Source organism: Vulpes vulpes, chromosome 12, assembly GCF_048418805.1.
Source record: "Vulpes vulpes isolate BD-2025 chromosome 12, VulVul3, whole genome shotgun sequence".
NCBI lineage: Eukaryota > Metazoa > Chordata > Mammalia > Carnivora > Canidae > Vulpes > Vulpes vulpes.
This window is the reverse complement of record NC_132791.1, coordinates 110,239,110-110,260,015: the sequence shown is the minus strand read 5'-3', so window position 1 is coordinate 110,260,015 and position 20,906 is coordinate 110,239,110. Positions and strand designations below refer to the sequence as shown.

At 54.3% G+C, this 20,906-nt stretch overlaps 1 protein-coding gene across 12 annotated transcripts in view; it reads left to right on the top strand.

Moving 5' to 3' along the window:
* Positions 1 to 11,138, top strand: part of PKNOX2 (PBX/knotted 1 homeobox 2) — a 257,580-nt gene extending 246,442 nt beyond the window's left edge. For all 12 annotated transcript variants that reach the window (XM_025998970.2, XM_072729434.1, XM_072729429.1 and 9 more), the window contains 3 exons: positions 6,819 to 6,895; positions 7,753 to 7,931; positions 8,924 to 11,138. In XM_025998970.2, the coding sequence (XP_025854755.1) occupies positions 6,819 to 6,895; positions 7,753 to 7,931; positions 8,924 to 9,150 (483 nt within the window). In that variant the 3' untranslated portion in view covers positions 9,151 to 11,138. The remainder of the gene's footprint in view (positions 1 to 6,818; positions 6,896 to 7,752; positions 7,932 to 8,923) is intronic.
* The last annotated feature ends 9,768 nt before the right edge of the window (positions 11,139 to 20,906 follow it).

Genomic DNA, 20,906 nt, shown 5'->3' with positions numbered 1-20,906 from the left:
GCTGGTACCAAGGACTCCTGCCCAGTGGGAGAGGAGACTTCGAGGGCTCTTGCATGACTGAGCTATTGCTTTTAACAAGTCCTGCATATAATGCTGATGAACAAAGTTAGGGTCTAGTGGAAGAGATGAGATTTGGGCCAGACCTGGAAGGGTGGCTAAGATTTAGAATGGAGTAGGGAGGGAAGCAGGAGTTGTCTGGATGAGAATTCTCTCCCAATTGACCATCACTGCCCCTGTCTGGGCTGTGATTGTTGCAGACCAAGGAACTGCCCCCTCCTCCTAGTGTTGTGAGCATTAACTCCTGCTCTCCCCTTTACTTGCCACATCCCCACACCCTCCAGAGCCCAGGGAACTCTGTGGCTCCTTGTCGTGCCATAACTGTTGTCTGTCCCATGCTGCTCAGGCATCTGTACCTGTAGAACTTCGGGGGAAGGTACACCAGGAGTGGGAAGTCAGGCTGACTGTCTTGGTTGCATTTATCTTTCTGTGCCAGAGAAACATTAGGTCTTGGATTCCTGCCTATGATATGAAACTATTTTCTCCCACCTAGCTTTCACTATAGGGACATGGAGAGAGCAGACCCCTGGAAGCTGCCCTCAACTCCCCAGGACAGATGGAGAGTGGTGGAAGCATGCCCTAGGACACCCATAGTCCCAGGGTGTGAGCCACACTGGCTGCTTCAGCAGCAGTGAGTCCCAGGGATAGAGGCAAGTTTGGTGGTCTCCAGCAAAGACAGGGACTTATTGACAATTGACTGGTCAGTGGCAGGGTTGGATGGAGCTGATCCCAGAAGACAGGAGGTGTGGGAGGCACGGCTTGCACTGAGCCCCAGGACGCTCCATGGGAGCCTGCAGCTTTCAAAGATCCCACCCGAAAAAATGGCCAGGGGAGATTTACAGCCTCACAGCATCCCCCGAGAAGCCTGAGATCCAGGTTAGGGGAAAACACCCCATCATATGTGCACAGGGGCTGGAACAGTCCCAGATTCCAGGAAATAAAACCATTTGAACAAAGGAACACATCTCTCCATGCACGGAAGGAGTTGCTGGGGGCTCTTGCCATCTGTCAGAAAAACAACCTGTGGCTTTCACAGAGATCGAGCCACATGTGCCAAGCAGCAGATTTATTTTATTTGTTATTTATTTATTTAAGAAACACAGAGTGCCAGGCACTGTTCTAAGCACCTTTCAAATATTAACTCATTTAATCCTCCTTGCCACCTCAGAGGTAGGTGGTATTATTTTCCCCATTTTACAGAAGACGAACCCAAGTAACAAGCTCAAGGCCTTGAGCTGCTGAGAGACCAGTGTTCAAAGCCAGACAGTCTGGCTCTAGAGTTCATGTTCTTACCCGAGTCTTACTGTGCTACCCCGGACTCCTTCAGAAAGCTGGCCGGTATGCCTCTATAGACCCTAAGTACTCCAATCTCCTCCCCACAAACATGCATGGAACAACCCACCCTTTTAGGAAGTAGGGTGGCCTGATTATGGGTAGTATTCCAGGGAGTCTGACTCACTGATGCTCCCCACCCTCTCCCACTCCTCTTCACTCACAAAGACACCTGGGGAATGGTGACAACCACCAGTTAACCCCTTCGGTTCCTATGATCATCCACTCCACGGACACATGCTGAACACCTACCGTGTGCCAGGCATTTTCCTTGGCACTGATGAGGTGAGGGTAGAAAGAAAGGTGGGGGTCTCATTTCCTCAAAAACATTCTGTACATCTGGTTGGAGTGAAAGACAATTCCACAAATCATCCAGGTAGTGTGTGGAACCCGGGATAGGGTTAGCGTTCGAACTCAGAGGAGAGGTGCCCCGCGGCCATGAGGCACTGGGGCCAGGTGAGAAAGGACCAGTCTTGCTGCAGCATGAAGGATGGATTGAAAGAGAAACAAGAGGGAGGGAAAACAGGTCCAGGATTGCAGGAGGGTGAAGAACCAGAAGGTGGCAGATTTTTTATGAGAGAAAACTGTACAGCAATGAAAATGAATAGCTACAGTTACACAGAACTACTGAAGAGGAATCTCACGATTGTACTGTGGAGTGAAATCCTGCCTGCTAGCAGATTCCATTTATAGAGGATCCAAACACCAGGCGGAAGTAAACCATGATGTTTAAGGATGTAACATAGATAGGAAAACTATAAAGAAAAGCAAGAAAGTACTGTAAAAATCCAGTTATCTCCAGGGAGGAAATCTTTGAAGGTGGTGATTGGGAAGGTACACAAGGGGAACTTTTGGGTGCTGATAATATCCTATTTTTTTACCTGGGTGGCGGTCCCCCTGGTGTTGGTGATAATACATAAAGCTATACATTTTAGTTCTTTGTGCCTTTCTGTGTGGGTACAATTATAAGGGGGAGGGGAGTCTAAAGGAGAGATAGAAGAATGGAAAGTCTGCACAAGGCACATTACAGTAAGAAAGAGGAGTTCCTGAGCTTCTCTCCTCTCTAAAAGGCTCATTTTTTTCCACTTAGCATCTCTGAAAACAGTGTGCACCCTCCCATTGACGGCATCTCAGATGTGATGACAATGTGGTTGTTTTGGGGCCCCTCACCATCCCAACAGCCTCCCTTGGGCTAGCGTCTGCCCCTAGAGCAAGGCTGTGCCCACGGAGTTGGAGCTGCCCCAGGGTACATGCCCACAGTTAGTCAGGAGTAAGAAGGGAAGAGGGCTGGCACCTCTGCCAGTGCAGTGCTTGGTCTCAGCGGGAAAGTGAGGAAGGAAAACTGGCTCCAAGCCCTGCTTCACTAGTAGCACCAGGCCACTGACACCAGCGGGCTGCTGCTTCCCCTGTGCTACTTTCCTTGGTGACTGGCCGGCCTTGTGCTTAGCTGCCTGGGCCAAGACAGTGTTCAGGTGAAAGAAGTGTGGCCAGGGACCCATGAACCAGCCCTGGCCATACTTCTTTCAGACCAAGAACCCCATGGGGACTCACCCTTCACCCGAAGGTGCCTTCAGCCTCCATTTAGGGCAGATGACACCTGAGTGAGGAAGTCATAAAGCAAGATGTCAGAAAGAGGCAGGGAAGAGGTTAGGTCAGATTTCAGAGGAACTTCCTATGGCAGCTGGGGCACCATGAAACACCTACTCGGTGTCAACGCTGCCCTGCCCTTCTCTGGAGACTGAACAGTTGGCAATGTGATGTCTGGGAGGCTTTGCTACATTGCACAGAGTGAGTCCATGAAGCCTACGTGCTTTACCCACAGTATCTCACTAAACCAACCCCCAAGTCCAAGAGGTTCGCACTGTTCTGTTATTTCCATTTTAAGCTAAGGAAACTAAAGATGGAAGATGTAAAACAACAAATCTCCAAGCTCACATAGCCGGTAAGGGGGGCGGTGGGGGGGTGGAGTGCAGGACTTGACCTCTCCAAAGGTCCAAAGGCCGCGCTCTTGACCATTAGGCAGCTCTACCTACTTGTGTGAAGCTCCATGGCTGCCCTGAGAAAGATCTGTCATTTTCTGGCCCATTCTGTATCCCTTTTTCAAGGAAGGATTACTACTTCCAGAAAGCTGCTGCCTGCTTCCCTCCCAACTCCCGAGGAGTTCTTCCAAATAATGACCAGAGAGTGGCTAGTACGGTTTGATGGCTTACCACGATCTCTTTTGACTCCTCTTCCCGTCCTTGGCCCCGAGCCTTTCCAATTGTGCTAAAAGTAGCACTGAGCAAATCGAGGTCTGTCCAGGAGCCAGGACTATTTTGACTCTGTCCTCAGGAATCATCTGGTCTGAGGCGTGTACAAGCTGGACTGCTCCTATGAGCACTCAGATGTGGTGCCAGGAATGTTCTGGCCGACACACCTGTCCCTAGAGCTGGGCCAAAGCTGCCACTCACCCCGTGGCCTCCACCACGTGCCTCCTGAGATACTGCTTCCAGGAGGGATGGGTGGTGGCATTTGCACTGTTGGGAGGATAAGAGGCTTCTCTCTCTCTCTCTCTCTCTCCACCCCCCCCCATAAGAGAACAACCAGCCAGTTCAGTGACACTGCCTCTCACCCTCTCCATTCAATGGGAGCATATCAACCTGTGAATTTATGACATCCACTCAGAATGTGGGCTTGGACACAGCACACATTATCCCTCCATGGGAGGCTGAAGGATGTCCTTCCTTCCCTGGAGGTCTTTAAGAGTGGAAGAGATTTGCATCTGACTGGCTTCAATGTAAGTCTTGGTGCAAGGCTCCTGCCTGGAATGCCCATCCTCTCCTTTGCTAGGATGGCTTGGCCAGTCTTCAAAGTCCAGCTGAAGTCCCACCTTGCTAGGGAAGTCCTCCCTGACCAGTCCAGCCCACCCTTCTCTTACTGCCAATGCCCACACTGCCCGCTGGTAGAGGCGTCTTTTCCCTTTTGTCTGTAGCCTTTCTGGCTCTGAGCTGGGAGCGGCGACAGCCAGGTGTCCTTCACTCGCCAGCAGCCAGGGGGCAGCAGCCTCCCCTCACCTGTGGGCCGATGGACCGCACCGCGGACAGGGACAGCCTCTCTGCTCAAGAAACAAGTTGGCCATCTCCTCCTTGTGTTGGCTCGCTCGTGTGTTCCACACACAGACACTGAACACCGCCCCTGCCTGGGCTGGACCCTGGAGATACAGTGTCGAATAAGACCCAGGTCCTGCCTGAAAGCAAGTCCCAGTCTCCTAGGGAGACCTCACACCATATAGCGGGCTAAATGCAGTTACTCAAACATTAGCCATCACTAACTCTGCCCCAGCAAGTTGGGAAATGCCTCACAGGGGATCTGATCTGTGACACGTCTCCCCAGAAGCTCAGAAATACACACAGTGGAAAAGCGGGAGAAAGAGCATTACAGTAGAGGGAACAGCAGGTGTGAGGACCAGGAGGCACAAAAGAGCCTAGTGCAGCCTGGCAAGGGCAGAAAGTTGCCATATTTTTGCTGTGTTCTCAGACGGAGTGGCCAAGGACAGGGAGGCTGCTTGGCTCCCTCTCATGGCTAGAGAAATTGGAACGCTGTGGGGCAGGAAAATAGGGCTTGGACCCCAGCCCTTCCCCAGAAGGTGTCAGAAACCTAGAGCCCCTCCTCCTCTGCGCCCTGGGGCAGCCAGCCTTCCTCTGTTCCTTCCCTGTTAAGATGAAATTGGCTCCTGTGACAGTGGTGTGTTTTCCTGCTTGTTAGAATCTTAATATTGGGTGAATCACAAGGCCCAGCTACCCTGGCATGGTGGTCAGGGTCAGAAGTACGAATCTGAACAGCACATGATCCTGACTGCTGCAGGCAACTGCAGAGGTTGCTGCCTTTGTCACTGATAATGAGAGCACTTCCAAGGCTGTTGCTCTCACACTCATTCCTTAGACAGCCTTAAGCGCCTTGCTCACATCATCCCGTAATAATAGTATGAAAAGCCACCTCCTATTGAGCACTTTATGAGTATAATTTCATTTAACCACTAGGCGACTTTATGGTGTAGGGCTAAGGGACATGCCTGAATCCAAGTCCCACTCTCTGGGACTTCAGAAAGCCTAAGCAGCACTTTCTAATGCCACCTCCGTCATGAGAAATGACCCTGGCTAGAGGAGGCTGGACAGCTTGGCCCTGTGCCCTAAGAACCCCTAGATCCCACCTCCCCATTTCAAGGGCAAGGCTCTCACCTATTCAGACACTCATGACACCTTTACTGCATGCCTACTGGGTGCAAGGTGTGGCAGTGTGGGGACCTTTCCAGGAAAGACTTTACAAAGACACGTAGACCCAGTTACCATGTGGCTCACTACCCAGTGGGACCCGGAAGGACTCCTATTCCACCCCCACCCAAAACTTTCCCATTCTTAATGTGACCTGTGCAGCCTTCCCAATGCTCTGGCCAACCCATTTCTCCTAACCTTCTATAGGGCCCATTACCCAAACCACCCAACCTTTGCTTTGTTTCTGCTTTCTTTCACTTGGGAGTCATTTGCATGTCATTTGCATGTGGAAGGCACTGGGGATACATTAATAAGACGAATTAATAAGACATGGTCTCTGCCCTCATGAAGCACAGTCTAAGAGAGAGGGAGACAAACATGTCATCAGTGCAATGACTGAAATGCCCTGGGACACCACTTCCTCACTCACTGCCACAAAGACATGGACTCAGTCTTACAAAGTGGCAGCATGAAGCAAGGGGAGGGAGATAGGACCAAAATGGAAAGAAGCTGGTGCCACCACCTGCCTGGGGGACACTGGAGAAGTCACTTGGTTCCTTCATCTGTAAAGTGGGACTAACAACACTTAACCTGCCTATCTCATAAAATGTTAGTGATAGGCTTTGTTAAATGAGATTAAACGCATGACAACATTTCACAGGTTACCAAGTATTGTTTATCTTCTGCCTCCTGGGAGGCCTGCATAAATCTGGGCACGGAGTAGATATTCAGTACATTTCAGTCAATTTAGATTGAATTGGTTCATATACCCCGTTTACCACCTTCTGTTAGGTCTGTGGACTTTTGAGGTCATTGTCAACCTAATACTAATAATGCTGACCTGCCTGCTGGGGGTTGGCTGTGAGGACCAAGTCGGGATGTGAAAGTGCCTTGGAAGCTCTCAACATGGAACTGTACTGACTCCTGGGAAACCAGTTGGGTCCCCCATCCTGGGGGGGACTGCGCTGAGGGCCGGGTGGCCCTGAATGTGGGAGCCTCAGACATGGGGCAGCCTCCCCCAAGCCCAGTCCCGTTGCTTTTGGGAAATAAACATCGTACTCTCCCCAACTTAGGCTCCGAACCGCTGGGCTGCCTGGGCCAGGACAGTGCTGTGATGTGTCTAAGGGGACCGGGCCACCGTGTGCCCACCCCGCATTAGCCCTTCCCGTCTCATTTCAGCACCCCTACCCCACGGAGGATGAGAAGAGGCAGATCGCAGCCCAGACAAACCTCACCCTCCTGCAAGTAAATAACTGGTGAGTTCTCGCCTGCCCAAAGGCGCTCGGATCCAGGGGCCACCTGCTTGGCGAGGGACTGCGTAGGGGGGAGAGAGACAGCCCAGCCTGGCCCGGCCCAGCTCCCTGGGCAGTCTTCCCCTTGGGCTCCAAACAGAATCAACCCCAAACCACCAGCAACCCAACGGCCTAGAGCTTCATCTGCAGCTTCTCAGCGCCCTCTGCTGGGAGATGGTCCCGGAACAGCGCGGGAGGCCAGCGCGGAAAGCCCAGCCCCGCCTGCACTGCAGACGCACGCGGAGCGCAGGCCTCAGGCCTCGGAGCCTGCAGGAGCCGCCACCTCTGCGAACTGAAAAACTACAACATTCTGCAAAGCTGGGGTGGGAAGGCGGAGGGAGAGTTGGCTGTTCTGACTTCGCAGGATCTGTTCCCCTTCTCTGTGTCTGGCTGGGCTGTCCTAGAAACCTGAGAGCAAGGTCTGGTTGGAGACCGGTAGCCCCAACAGGTGGGCCCCCTGATCAGAGCCCTGGACCCTCTGGAGAGAGTCAGAGTATAGTGCTTCTGCCTAAGGGGACCCCTACTTCCTCTGTCCAGTCCTGACGAGTCCCGAGTAGAGATATCTGACCCTCCTCATGCATCCCTCCCGTGCTGCTTTGTGGCTACCAAGCTCAGGTGATTCCATGAGCTTTGCAGGGCCCAGGGCTCTTCCCCGGCTAGGCTTTCACACCCTACATCAGCTCCCAGTCTGTTCTGTACAGTGGATCGGCTGCTGAGAGCCTGGAAGCAGCTCTGCACTCCCTGCACATGCGTGCATGCACACACACACCACACAACCTCGGGGGGTGACTAACCAGGTCTCTCCCTTTACCCACGGGCAGGTTCATCAATGCCCGGAGGCGCATCCTGCAGCCCATGCTTGATGCCAGCAACCCAGACCCTGCCCCGAAAGCCAAGAAGATCAAGTCGCAGCACCGGCCCACCCAAAGATTCTGGCCCAACTCCATTGCTGCGGGGGTGCTGCAGCAGCAGGGCGGCGCCCCAGGGACAAACCCAGACGGTAAGAACGGGGGATAGGTGGACATTAGACTGGAGCTGGTGGGTAGACCTCTGGGACAGGCTCTGCAAAGACGCAAGGGCTGACCATCTACTTGCCTGAGTGACAGTGGTAGCGCTGTCACAAGAGTGATCTCCGTCCAAGGATGTGTGTGAGCCTGAAAGAAGGGGATGTTTCTGCATATGTGTTAACGAGCCAAAAAAGCAACCTCATAAAGAGGAGTGGGAGTCCATGGTCATCTGAGTCAATGACTGCTCAGCAGAGCCCCCTCCTCACTCCCACACCCACCCAAAGTTCCTTAGCGTCCATGAGTGTCTACACGGCTCCCCAGGAGCCAGGCCATCTATAAATACCGAAGCGGGCAGCTGGCTCGTGAACGGAGGCCAGGAAGAGCTTTGTTTTCCCAGCTTCTCCATCACACCCTCCAGATACACTTTTCTAATTGCTGGTCGCCTGGTGCACAATGAATAATTCAATGAGCCAGACATTTTATAGCTCGGCACGTGAAGATGGCTCTGTGTGGGAAGCGGAGTGGAGGTGTGGGTGTGCGCGTACATACCTTCCTGCACATCTATACGGTTGCACTCAGGTTCCAGGTGCTGGGCAATTGCCACGTCAGGTGTAGCGGAAATAACAGGTTTTGAGCTAGACAGACCAAGAGGAGAATCCCAACTCCATCCTGCCTGACTGTCACCTTGAGCTAATGACTTAACCATCTGAGACTCAGTCTCCTCCTCTTCAGAACGGGGATAATAACACCTACCGTACAGAACCGCTAGAAAGTCGAAGTACTTAACATACTTACATGGAAGACGGTCGGTGAATGGTAACTAGGAGCACCACTGCTTGGGATGGGGCAGGGCGTAGCTGACCCATGGCTGGGGGACTTGATACCTGGGAATTGTCGACCACCTGTGAGTCAGTCCCTGCAACTCTACCCAACTCTACCCAACACAGGCTCCTGGCCCTGACCCTTGTCATCTTCTCTCATGTAGGTTCCATCAGCCTGGACAACCTGCAGTCCCTGTCCTCAGACAATGCCACCATGGCTATGCAGCAGGCTATGATGGCTGCACACGATGACTCATTGGATGGGACAGAGGAAGAGGATGAGGACGAGATGGAAGAGGAAGAGGAAGAGGAGCTGGAGGAGGAGACCGACGAGCTTCAGACGACAAATGTCAGCGACCTGGGCTTGGAACACAGTGACTCCCTGGAGTAGTTGGCAGCCCAGATGGCACTGGTCACCGAGCAGGGGAGGAGTGTCGTCAGGAGGGCTTCAGGGTGGGGGGGAGGGGGGCATGGGCAGGCAGCACCAAGGAAGTTAGGCCCTAGCTTCCCCAAATCAGTAGCTTGAAGAAATGCAGAGGAGACACCTGCTCCTTCCCAACTACCAAGCTTCAATGAGTACCCCAGCCCCACTTCCCCAGAACTGCAGAGGACTCCGTCTGCGGGACCCGTCAAGCAGCCTGCGCGGAAAGGCAGGAGTGAGAGCTGGACTCACCACATCCCTGAGGACAGATGGCACCCATGCCCCCTCCCGCCCCCTCCCCCCACTGAAGGACTTGGGTTGTCTGCAAGCCCTGCACTGTGAGTGGATCGGCGCTGTTCAGAGTGAGCCTTGCCAGGGACAGAGTTAGGAGGAAAGGGAGAGTCGGGGAGTCTGGGTTCCAGCCCCACAAGGTTCTCAGCTCCTTGACAGACATTCAAGGGCAGGAGGAGCCCAGACGCGTCACCTGTGGCTAGCAGAGCAGGAGGCCCCGTGGCGCCACGGCCTGCAGATCAGAGTGGGACGCAGGCTCCTGAGGGCTCCCGCTCATTCCTCCAAGGACCTGCCTCAGGCCCAGGCAGCCATGGACTTGGGAGAGAGGGCAGGAGCCCCCATAGCCACCTTCTCTCTCTCTGTCCCAGGAATGAATGGTAAGCCGGCAGGCTCAGATTGCAGGGGGTTCAGAGGAATCCCTTCCCCTGGGTTGGCTCCAGGACCCAAGGAGATGCAGAACCTGAGCTAGGAGCCACATCAAGGTGACTTTGGGGACCACGGCCATCCCTAGGTGGTCACGGAACTCCGCTCCTGTAACAACAGGACAATGGTGTCTTATCCCAGATGTTCCAGCCCTCAGATGGAGCTCCTCAGATGTCCCAGCCCTCAGCCCCCCCGGGACCGCCCCCCTGCTCCCAGGCTGGCCCCACCAGCCCCCATTCTCTCTTCTTCATTCTATCCTTCAGAGAAGGCGGAAGAAACATTGGAAAGAAGCATCCAGTCCAGGGGGAAGCCGGGGGTTGGAGAAGGTGCTACATCCCTCTTCCCATCAATATCCACAGTGTGGGCGAAGGGCCCAGAGACCTGGGGCCCACCCCGCACACCTCGCTGATCTACCCACCACGTTGACACACAGCACGGGAGGAACTGGGGCTCCCTCGAGGAGGAGGCTTTCCACCCCCTGCCCTGACTCACACCACCCCCCCAACTTCCGGGCCCCCAGGATTGGCACCCCTCCCCTCTCCTCTCCTGCCCCCTTGGCTGTGAATGACAGGACTGATCACATGTGTGTTTTCCATTGGATTTAATTTAATGGACTTGCAGTTTCATTTGTAAATTGTGCATTGGCCATCTCCTTCAGTGGCAGGGTGCGGCTACCTGGCTCCACCTCGGGGACCCTCAGGGCCCTCCTGGGGGCTTCCCCTCCCCTGCCTGGTTGGGGTGGAGCAGAAGGACGGTCGCTTCCCTGAGGTCTCCCTGAAATGAATGTATTTCTCCCCCAAAAGAGCTGATATTTAATGTTTTAATAGGGATTTTTGAGAAACAAATAACCTTATTTATAATCTGGGTGATCCAATCATTTTTTACTCCCTTTTGATGCCATAAGTAGAGGAAAGTCTAGCTTTTTTGGAGTGAGACTTTTGCAATGTGCAGTGGGATAAAATACATTTCCTTTTCTGGTTCGTTTTTCTTCTCTCTCTCTCTCTCTCTCTCTCTGTCTCACACACACACACACACACACACACACACAGACATGCACACACCCTTCACCTAGCACTTCGGACAGCGACCCACCCAGCACAGGTGCACCCGCACACATGGGCCCACACATCCTCCTCCCAGCCCCTCCACCTGCCTAATGTTATGCAACCTCCTTCTGATGTATCCACCAAACCAGTACTGAATGTGGCCGAGAAGTTTTCAGTAAATCTTATTACCTACCATAATTCTGGTGCGCAGTTATTTTTTGGTGGTTAGTGGGACCTTGGAGCAGAGAAACTTTGGCTTCAGCCTACCTGTTGTTGAACTGATGACCCATGGATGGGAACGAGGTAGGAGGCCGTGTGAGTGACCTCAGTTTACCCGTCTGGGCAGGAGGGCACACTCACTGCATACGGGTGGGGCTCAAAGACAAAGACCGAGGGAGGGGAGCCGGGAGCCACAGCCTGTTCCGCCCCTACCTGGCAGGGCTCCCCCAGAGCAGCAGCTCAGCCTGTGGTCCCTCTTCCACCATCCCTGACCTCCCTCAAAGGCCTTTGCCTTTCCCGGGACTGCATCCTAGGCTCCAAAGGGTCTTCATCCTCAAAGCTCGTGGCACCACTGCCACCCCCCACTCCCCGCCAGCCCTCGCCCCCAGGTCCCAGGAATCGGGAAGGAGAGCGAGTCTTGGCTGCCGCATTGAATCCTGGAGCTGTGTCCAGAGAGGAGCCTGCCCTCTGAACCCCAGGGCTCAGCACTCTATTCCCTGGGGCGAGTGGGAATTTAGGCACAGCTTCTCCCCACCCCACCCCGCACCTCCCCAGGAAGCAGGTTTCTTGTTCCTTTCAGCCCAGTTTCCCTTCCTGGGCACCCGGTGAGATGTACGTGTCCCCGCCCCCCCCCCAGGCTGCAGGCAGGGAGGGGAGTGCGCGCAGGCCCCCGCATGGGCCCACAGGCAGCTCGAGGGGTGCTCCCTAGGTCCCCGCTTTCATGGAGCCCGAGCCTCCCTCAAACCCAGAGCATCCACAGACAGAGACCCCACCTCTGGGCGGTGAGGAGTCTCGAGCCCCGCAAGTATATGACACCTTAGGGCCTCACCTCCCAGAGCCCGGAAACCAGGAGGCTTTCAAAGAAGTGGTTTCCAAGGAAGACACTGTTCAAAGCCATGCTATCAAAAAAAAACAAAAAAAATCCATGGCCAAATTAATCTAAGATGAACTGCATATTCTATTCTGCTGGTGGGGTTCCAGAAGGCACAGGAGTAAAGGAAAAGCTCTGAGAAACCTGTTTATCATGTTCCCCAGATTTATTTGCCTTCCCCCCCCCAAGTAGTATATATTTGAGTTTTGCTAATATTCCGCAAAACACACTGTAGGCGACCCTATTGGGAGAAACCAGAGTAGCCTGCCCCAGCCTCTCCCACCTCTTGCTCAGTTTTTCTATCGGGTTCTGACAGCTTTTCAACCATGCCACCAACGATAAAGGGGTTTCCCAAATCATTTGAGATGCGGCTGGCAGAGTTATGAGGAGGAGCAACCTCTGTCCGTGCGTGACCAAGCCCTCTCTGGGCCCAGGAGAAGATGTGCCTCGATCCCCGTGGAGGTATGGGACAATGCAGGGTGGGACCGGGGTGCTGGCGTCGGGGCCCTGGAAGCCGTTCCAGACGATGTCTGGCCCCAACCCCTATCCCAGCGGGGCAGACCTTCCAGGTTGGAAGGTTCCGGCTCACGGGAGCCGAGGGCCGGAGATACGTTCCCTTGACGGGAGACCCCTGGGCCAGTTGGGGGCAACAGCTCCGTCACACCCCATCCCGCTCAGACTCACTCATCCAGCTGATGTGTATTTATAGAGCCCCACCTCGGTCTCCCACCTCCGTCTCCGGCAGCTTCAGGTGCAGGGGATACACCTGCGGGCATCAAAGCTCTGGCCCCCAGGAGTTTACGTTCTAGAAGAACAGGCAACTGAATGTGTGCTGGTGACATCACCCTCACGGTGAAAATACGACCTCCTCCTGGGACCCTGACCTCAGACGTCATCATTCAGAGCTGCAAACAAGACTTTCGAGTCCGATGTGGCACTCAGGTCAAATTGAGCTCCCAGACGTATTTTGTTTGGACCACATACTGTTTCTAAAAAAAATTTTGTGCCAACATTTGAAAGACAGAGAATTGCCACCCAGGACCTATATTCCTACACGGCCACAACGGGGTGTAATCCCGTCATCGCTACCCCTTACGACGCGCTCTCCAGGCTATCACAACACTGGCCATACGCGTACTCCCCCCAACACTGACACTTGTTACCAGGCTGTCACTTTTGGGTTGGCTCGTTGATTAGTTATCCTCCCCGCCCCTGCCTTTTTTTTTTTTTTTTTTTTTTTTGCCTTTTTTTGACTTTCCTTCCAATATTTGCATTCTTTTCATTCAAGCGTGAGAAAACAAGACAGTTCAGGAGGCTTGGCCTTTGACAAAAAGGGGAAAAAAAATATCCAAGAGAACGTATCTGTGGAAGTGAAGATATTCCGACGTCTCATTGCAAAGCGTTCCTTGTGTCCTACATCCAGACATCTTCACTCCGGCTACCTGCCTCTCTGGCCTCAATAGGGAAACATGAATCTTGGGACATAAAACGCACCAGGGCTGCTTGTTATATATGCAGATCTGGTCCCATGACCAACTGTTTCCCAGATTCCAAGGCAAGATGCCTGAGGACTTCGAGAAGCGTTGCTCTCAGAGAATAATTTTCAGGGCACCTGGGCAGCTCAGTCGGGTAAGTGTCCGACTCCGGATTTCAGCTCAGGTTATGACCTCAGGGTCGAGGGATCGAGCCCTGCACCAGGTTCTACACTGGGTATGAAGCCTATTTAAGATCCTCTCTCTCCCTCCCTCGGCCCCTTCCTTTCCGCTGCCCTCTCTCTCTCTCAAAAAAAGAAAAGAAAGTAGTTTTATTTTGCCTTTTAGAAGTTACTTGTTTATAGCTGCTCCCTTTACCTTCCTTTTGCTATAGAGACTACAACCCCGTCATTCAGCCAGTAGGATTCACAGGTGCCTACTGTGTGCCTGGCACCATACAGGGGACAGAGGATAATTCAACTTTGCAGAGCGTCGCAGGGCGAGGGACCACCAAGGACTGGCCGAGAGAACGCTGATTGATCGCGTCATACTCTGTGCATTTCCACTTTGGCATCTTATTTCCACCCCACGGATGAGGCAGATTTTATTATACCACTTTCGATTGTACAGATCTTATAGTTTTATATTTCTCAGCCTCTCTCTGGGCCAATCTCATTTAGCCCCCTTGCAAATTAAATGCATCTCATTAAAGCGAACCCATTTAGGACAATGCCCTTCAGGTGTGTGCATCTTTGTACATCTTTCATTTTAAGACAAGTGTTTGATTTATTTTTCATCTCATTACACTCTTTAAAATTATGTGCATCTCATTACACTCAGCGCGGTGAGACGACTTATTTCAGGTGTAGACATTACACCCAGTATTATCAGGGAAGAATTTTTTTTTTCATTTCATTACAAGCCTTACAATTTATGTACATCTCATTACAATCAGCCATTTAAGACAATTCCCTTCAGTTGTGTATATCTCATTATACCTTTTCATTTTCGGGTTTTTTTTTCTCATCTTATTACACCCAAGCATTATTCAGAGAACTCATGTCAGGTGTGCATATCTCACACCCACCTGTTATTTCATGAAATTCAGGGTGGTGGTTTCCCCCGTAGTATCACAAATTTTTATTACGGGGACCTCACTTAAGGCTGGCTCTGCCCTCCCGGGGGCCTCCCAAGCTCCTTTGTAGGGAGAGGATGAGCCCTGGGTTCTCCTGGATTTGGTCAAGACTCTGCTAACAATTCCCTCTCACCGACCATCTAAATTAACTTCCTCACCTGCACACTGAGAGGTTAGAAGAGATGGTTGCTAAGCTGCCCTTGGCTGATGCTCCATGAAACTAGTCCTGTGGAAGATGACGTGGGTCCCCAGCTTCTCCTGGTGGGGGCACTCCTCCCATCTCGGGACAGCCCCCACCCCTGCTGGAGAAGCTGAGACTGACATCACTGTCCAGGCTTCCACGGGCCAGTGGGCTGCATGCTTCTTGTTGCCCTTCTGACGGGTCTCACTGTGTCACACGGGGTCACATTTTGGAAGGAGATGCAATAACTTGGCTCCTGGACTCTGCCCCAGCACTTCAGGGCCCAGTGGCATCTCTGCCTCTCATGCAGCTTCCCCCCACCACCCCTGCAACACCCCCAGGAGGTCAGCCTGGAGTGCCTAGGATTGCTGGGCAGCAGTCTGGAGCTGCAGGTGCCCAATTCTGTTCTCTGCTAGATCAGAGTCTCCTGGGCTGGGCCCAAGGTAGGTGCATCGTAGACAGCCCCCCAGCGATTCCCAACCCCTGCCCCATCCAGGACCAAACTCAGAAAGGGATCTGTGGTAGCCCCGAGCAGAAAATGCTTGATGCTCTGAGTATTGCCCCTTTTGGGGCTGTTTGCCCAGAGCAGGGATCCAAGTGCAGAAGCAAAAAAATCATTTCTTGGCCCCCAGAATGGGTCAGGAAACCCAACCTGCTCACCCCATATGGGAATCCCACCCACGGCCCACCATCTATTGTTACCTGCCTTTACCGCCCACCCCCAGCCTTGGGGAGCCCCATGCCTCCCGGGCAGAAAGGCTGCATCACACACAGAGCCACCCCATCCCTCCAATTTCCACCATGGTCCAAGATCTGCTTCTGAAGACACCCCTCCAGACTGTTCAAAGGTGGTCCTCAAGGCCTAGTCGATGTGTGGGAGCAGCACTTTAGGAGACCCTGCAATGCCCTTCTCGAACCTCTTGAAAGAATCTGCATGCCTCCCACCTGTCTGGCCTAGTCACAGGGCACGTGAGGCTTCTCTGTGTCTGGGGTGCTCTGCGTGTTCCCTCTTCCGTCTCTCTACCTGTCTCCTTAGCAGTATAAATAGAATCTTTCCGCTAAGTGCAAAAGTACATTGGACTTTTCACCCTCCCTCCTGCATCACTCCCCTTGAATGAACCTGCTGAGAAATCAGAATATGATCCAGCTCCAGCCTCTTTGCTTTGTCTCCTGGTCCCGGGGCTACTGGCACCCGGAGACCTCTGGCTGTAGAATTGGCAGGGGCCAGCACTCCCCGGGCCACCGGCGGGCAGGATTTGGTGAGGACAGAGGGTACGGCTGACTCGAGGGGAGTAGCCCACACCTTCTCTTGCCTTGTCTTCTGTTTTCAGGCCTCTGCACCTATTGGATTGAGAACATGATCACGTCCCCAACAACAGAGAGAACACGGCACCTGGCCTTGTTCCTCTTTGTTCCTCAAAGTTTACTAGTAAAAAGTCACAATGTATTGAGTACTTAGCATATATGCAAGATACTGTATTCAGAATAACCCTGGGGGAATTACTGATATTAATATTCCCATTTTTAAAATGAGGAAACTGGGGCTCAGAGAAATTATTTTCTCAAAAATAATTTAGAGGACGCCTGGGTGGCTCAGTGGTTGAGCATATTCTCAGATGCTCAGGGCGTGATCCAGGGTCCTGGGATTGGGTCTCTCCCCTGCAGGGAGCCTGCTTCTCCCTCTGCCTGTGTCTCTGCCTCTCTCTGTGTGTCTCTCATGAATACATAAAATCTAAGAAAAATAGAATTATTTAGCTAATGTGGGGGCGCCTGGGTGGTGCAGTCAGTTGAGCATCCGCCCTCAGTTTTGGCTCACTCAGGTCACAACCTCAGGCTTGTGGGATTGAACCCTGTGTCGGGCCCCACGCACAGTGTGGAGTCTGCTTTACTCTCTCTCTCTCTCTGCTCCTCCCTCTGCTCTCAAGTGTGGTCTCTATCTTTCAAATAAATCTTTTTTAAAAATTACTTAGTTGATATGTAGTTGAGCTGGGATTTGAACCCAAGGGCAAAACCCATGCTCCTCCTGTGAGGTAACATGTCTCTCTAAGCCCCAGCTTGACCAGGGCTGGCCTTCAGGGTCAAAGGCAGAGGACCCCCTGGTCCCTGAAATCTGGGAGGTGCCTGCAGCACTGCACCTGCCTCCACTTTTCTCCTCCAAGGACCCACATGCAGCAGCATTCACTGCCCGGCTCCGAGCCTTAGCCCGCCTCCCCCGCAGCAGGGCACCCACCTGTAGCCCACCAGCGCCTCACTGGAACCGGCTACCCTGGGGCGAGCAGGGACCCCACCTCTGCATGCTTCTCTAGGGGCTGCGCTAAGGCAGGATGCACTCCCAGAGCTCATCTTCAGGAATAGGCCGCTGTTGACCATCCACAAACTGGGATAAAGAAGTGGGCAATGCCAAGGCCACGCAGCCTGTCACTGACGGCCGCCTGGATGTGCCATCGAGACCTCAGGGTGAAGTCAGGAACTCCTGGGGCCCCGCGATCTGTCGGTGATGGGGGCGACACCCAAGCCTCCTCTCCTATCTGTGGGTGACTCTTTCCCTGCTCTCAGGGAAGGCGAGGGTCTTGGGTTTTCAGACTTGACTTCCCAGAGTAAGGGCAAGACCAGGATGGAGGAGGAGGAAGGACCAAGGAAAGGGGGGAATGGCCTCGGAGACCGCGTCCCCACACAGCGTGGACAGGCCCAGGGTCCCGGGACCCCTCCACAGGGAGAAAACCCAAGCGACGCCGCTGGAGGAGGAGGGAGGAGAGGACCAGGTGGGAAGGGAGATGCTCTGCCTGGAGCCAGACCCCCGCCCGGGGCTCTTCCCCTGGCTTCTGGGGTCCTGGTTCTGCAGTGCACTTGCCTGCTCCCCGTGCAGAGCGGGAGAGCGAGCGAGGAGGGGCCTCAGGGAGGGGAAAGAGGGCGAGGGAGAGAGGACCTGGATGTGCAAGTGTCTCTGGGGCTTTTCAGACAAAGCTATTATCAAAATGCCAACCAGCTCCTGCCTGGCCAATTTGCATATTCCATGCTGTGCTCTTTGAAGCGGGATGAATATGCATGAGGGCTTGGGCGGGGTGCGGAGCTGCGGGGCTGTGTGCTAAGGTGGCTCATTGTTCTTCTGAAAGAAAGGCAGCGAGAGGAAGCCAAGGCACCTTGGGGTCCGCAGAGGGGCCAGGCGCTCCCCCCCCAGCTCGGGCAGGAAGCCGAGCGACAGGCTTCAGCCTCTCCAGGAACTCAGCAGGCGCCAGCAGGACCACCTCTCCGGGCTCCCGGGGTGTGTGTGTGTGTGTGTGTGTGTGTGTGTGTGTGTGTGTGTGCAAGGCGGCCCCTCCCCATTAGTGCTCCGCTGCAAGGCGGGCTGGGTGTCCCAGGGTGCCCCGGCCCTCAGCCTTTGGTCAGACCCCCATCGCGGCCTGCCACGCCTGGGTGCCGTGGGTGCCAGGGTGCCCACGGAGGGGCACTGGTTGCACGTCGGACCTGATCTGTCCTTCGTCCTGAGAGCCCTGCAGGGCGCACCTCCTCTCTGACCGTCCACCCCCCTTCTTCCCTGGCCACCGGCTGGACAAAGTCACCCTCCCGACCATCCAGTGAGGCAGGAAAAAGCTCTCCTGAATTTTTATTTTTTAATTAATTTATTTATTTTTTCTCCTGAATTTTTAGTAGCCAATTTGTCCCACAAGCATTAGGGGCGCCACCCTCCCTGTTAGCTCTTCCTGCTGGGTTGTATCTGCCTCCCTCCCGAAATAGAGACAAGACACACAGAGGCTGTGTCTGGCTCCCCAGCGGAGTTTCCTTACCGGGACCTGATCACGGGGCACTGGGCAACACCCCGTGGGGGCGTTTAACTGGCAGGAGGTTAGAGCCCACCTGCCCGAGGCCCGGGCGCCCCTTTCCCCTCGCCGTGTGCCAGCAGCCCGGACTGGTCCTGCACCCGGCCATCAAGGCTGACCGCAGTCGCAGGTGTCACAGCACCTGGGGGCACCCCGGCTGCATCACTGCACCTCAAGCATGAGCAGAGGGGCGTGTGGGGGGTGGAGAATCACGTTCTCCTGCTGACCACGCTGCACACTTGCTCTCGCAAGGCTTCTCCAGACCTTGGATGCCAATACCGATGGCCTGGAGAGCCTGTTAAAAATGCAGATTCCGATTCGGGAGGTTTGGGGCAAGATGTTTCTAACAGCAATTCGATGCTGTCCATGCTGGGCACCACATGTTGAAGATCAAGGAATTGAGGGAAGGGCAATGCAAAATCGTGGCGATTCGACTGAACCTTCCCGCTAAGGCTGCCGATGTGGACAAAAGGCGAGAAAAGAGGACCCCCGGTCACCAGCTTTCCCTACTCACCTCCCCTAGCTTGAGTGGATCCCTGACACTTGAGATTTATTTTTAACTGCCAACAGCTTTGATTAGCTTGTCTCTGCTGCCTCAGACGCCTGCTGGCAGGATACGTTCGGGGGGAAAGGAGTGGCTGACCCAGATCTGACAAATCCAAGCCCGGAAGGAAAGCTCTGGAGGATTCTCTGCTTCCCTTTTGCTGAGGCAGGTGAAAAACCCCACAGCTGGCAAGTGACCTCCCATCACCGATGACCCTTTGCATCCTTAACCACGGTGCCACTGAATGCAAAACTGAAGTCACCCCTTTCTGGCAAAGCACCAAAACTTAGGTCAGGGTGTCGGCCCCTAAGTATTTACATGGGCACCTATGGTTGCTTCGACCTCCCCCCAGCAGCCAGGGCTCGGCCTGTGTAGTTCTGCACGAGGTAGATGCCTGAGTTAGGCCTGCAGGGACGGGGGCAGCTTCCCTGGAGGGGTGGGCCCCCCTCACCCCAAGGTCGGATGGCTACTGCTCAGCGACACAGCTGCCAGAAAAGCAGAGGCCCAACAAGTGAGAGGCAAGGCACCCAGAAGGCCTTCTATTGTCGCCCATGTTGACCCACAGCCTTCTGCCGACGTGATAAAGTATGGCTTTCTGTTTGTTGTATGCGGTTAAGGCAAACCCTACCAAGAACAAGTGGAGGGTGACAGTCTGACTCCACCACTTGTGAACGTCTCTCCTCCCAGGTCTCCTCTCATCTGTAAAATCTGGGTGACGCCATGGCCTACTTACCACGGAGGGTCGCCACGATGTGAGACTAGCTTATGAAGCCATAAGGTCAGTGGCAGGCACAGGGCAAGGGCTCCATAAAGCTTTTTGTTTTAAGACGGGGCTGTGGGAGGGACACCTGGGTGGCTCGGGGGTTGAGCGTCTGCCTTTGGCTCAGGGCGTGATCCCAGGGTCCGGGGATCGAGTCCTGCATCGGGCTCCCTGCAGGGAGCCTGCTTCTCCCTCTGCCTTGTCCCTGCCTCTCTCTGTGTCTCTCAGGAATAAATAAACATAATCTTAAAAACAAAACAAAACAAAAAAAACGATGGGGCTGTGGGAACTCACAGGGTTATGATCATTCAAGCCAGAAGACGGAAGCCAAGCGAGTTCAAGGTGTGGTGAAATCGCGCCAGCACCCCGGCAAGGGGACAGCGCCCACCTGCGGGGCAGCCCAGGCCGGCAGCTGCCTGTCACCAAGGCCGGGACACCAAGTGGGGTTGGGGCCGCTGGCCCCCTGGGGCTGCGGGAAGGGCAGATGGAGAGCACACACGGGCCGCAGGATACCGTTCCCAGGGCCCTGGGGGCATTTGGGGGGCAGCCGCAGTCCCCCAAGCTGGGATCGCCCAGCAGAGCTGACTCCCTCCACGCCCCGGGTCCCTGTGGAGGGGCTGGTGAGGGCCAGCGTGGCCACCTCACCAGGAGGCACATGCTGCTCCTCGAGACTCACTCCCCACCTGCTGACTCCCTCATTGCCCCACTGCTCTGACTCCCCCACCCATAGATCCTACAAGACATTGCGCAGCTCCCTTGACAGCTGCCAAGCAGCCGGATCTTGGGGCTCCGGGGGTGGCCTCCTCCCTCTGTGCCACGTGCAGCCCGAGCACGGCCCGTGGCAGGGCCTCGCTCTGGCCCCCCAACACCCGGTCGTCTGCCGTAGGCCACGGGACACCACACAAAGGCAACGAGGCGGCCTGCCCCTGCGGGTTTGAAACACCACACTCCAAAGCACATGAAGAA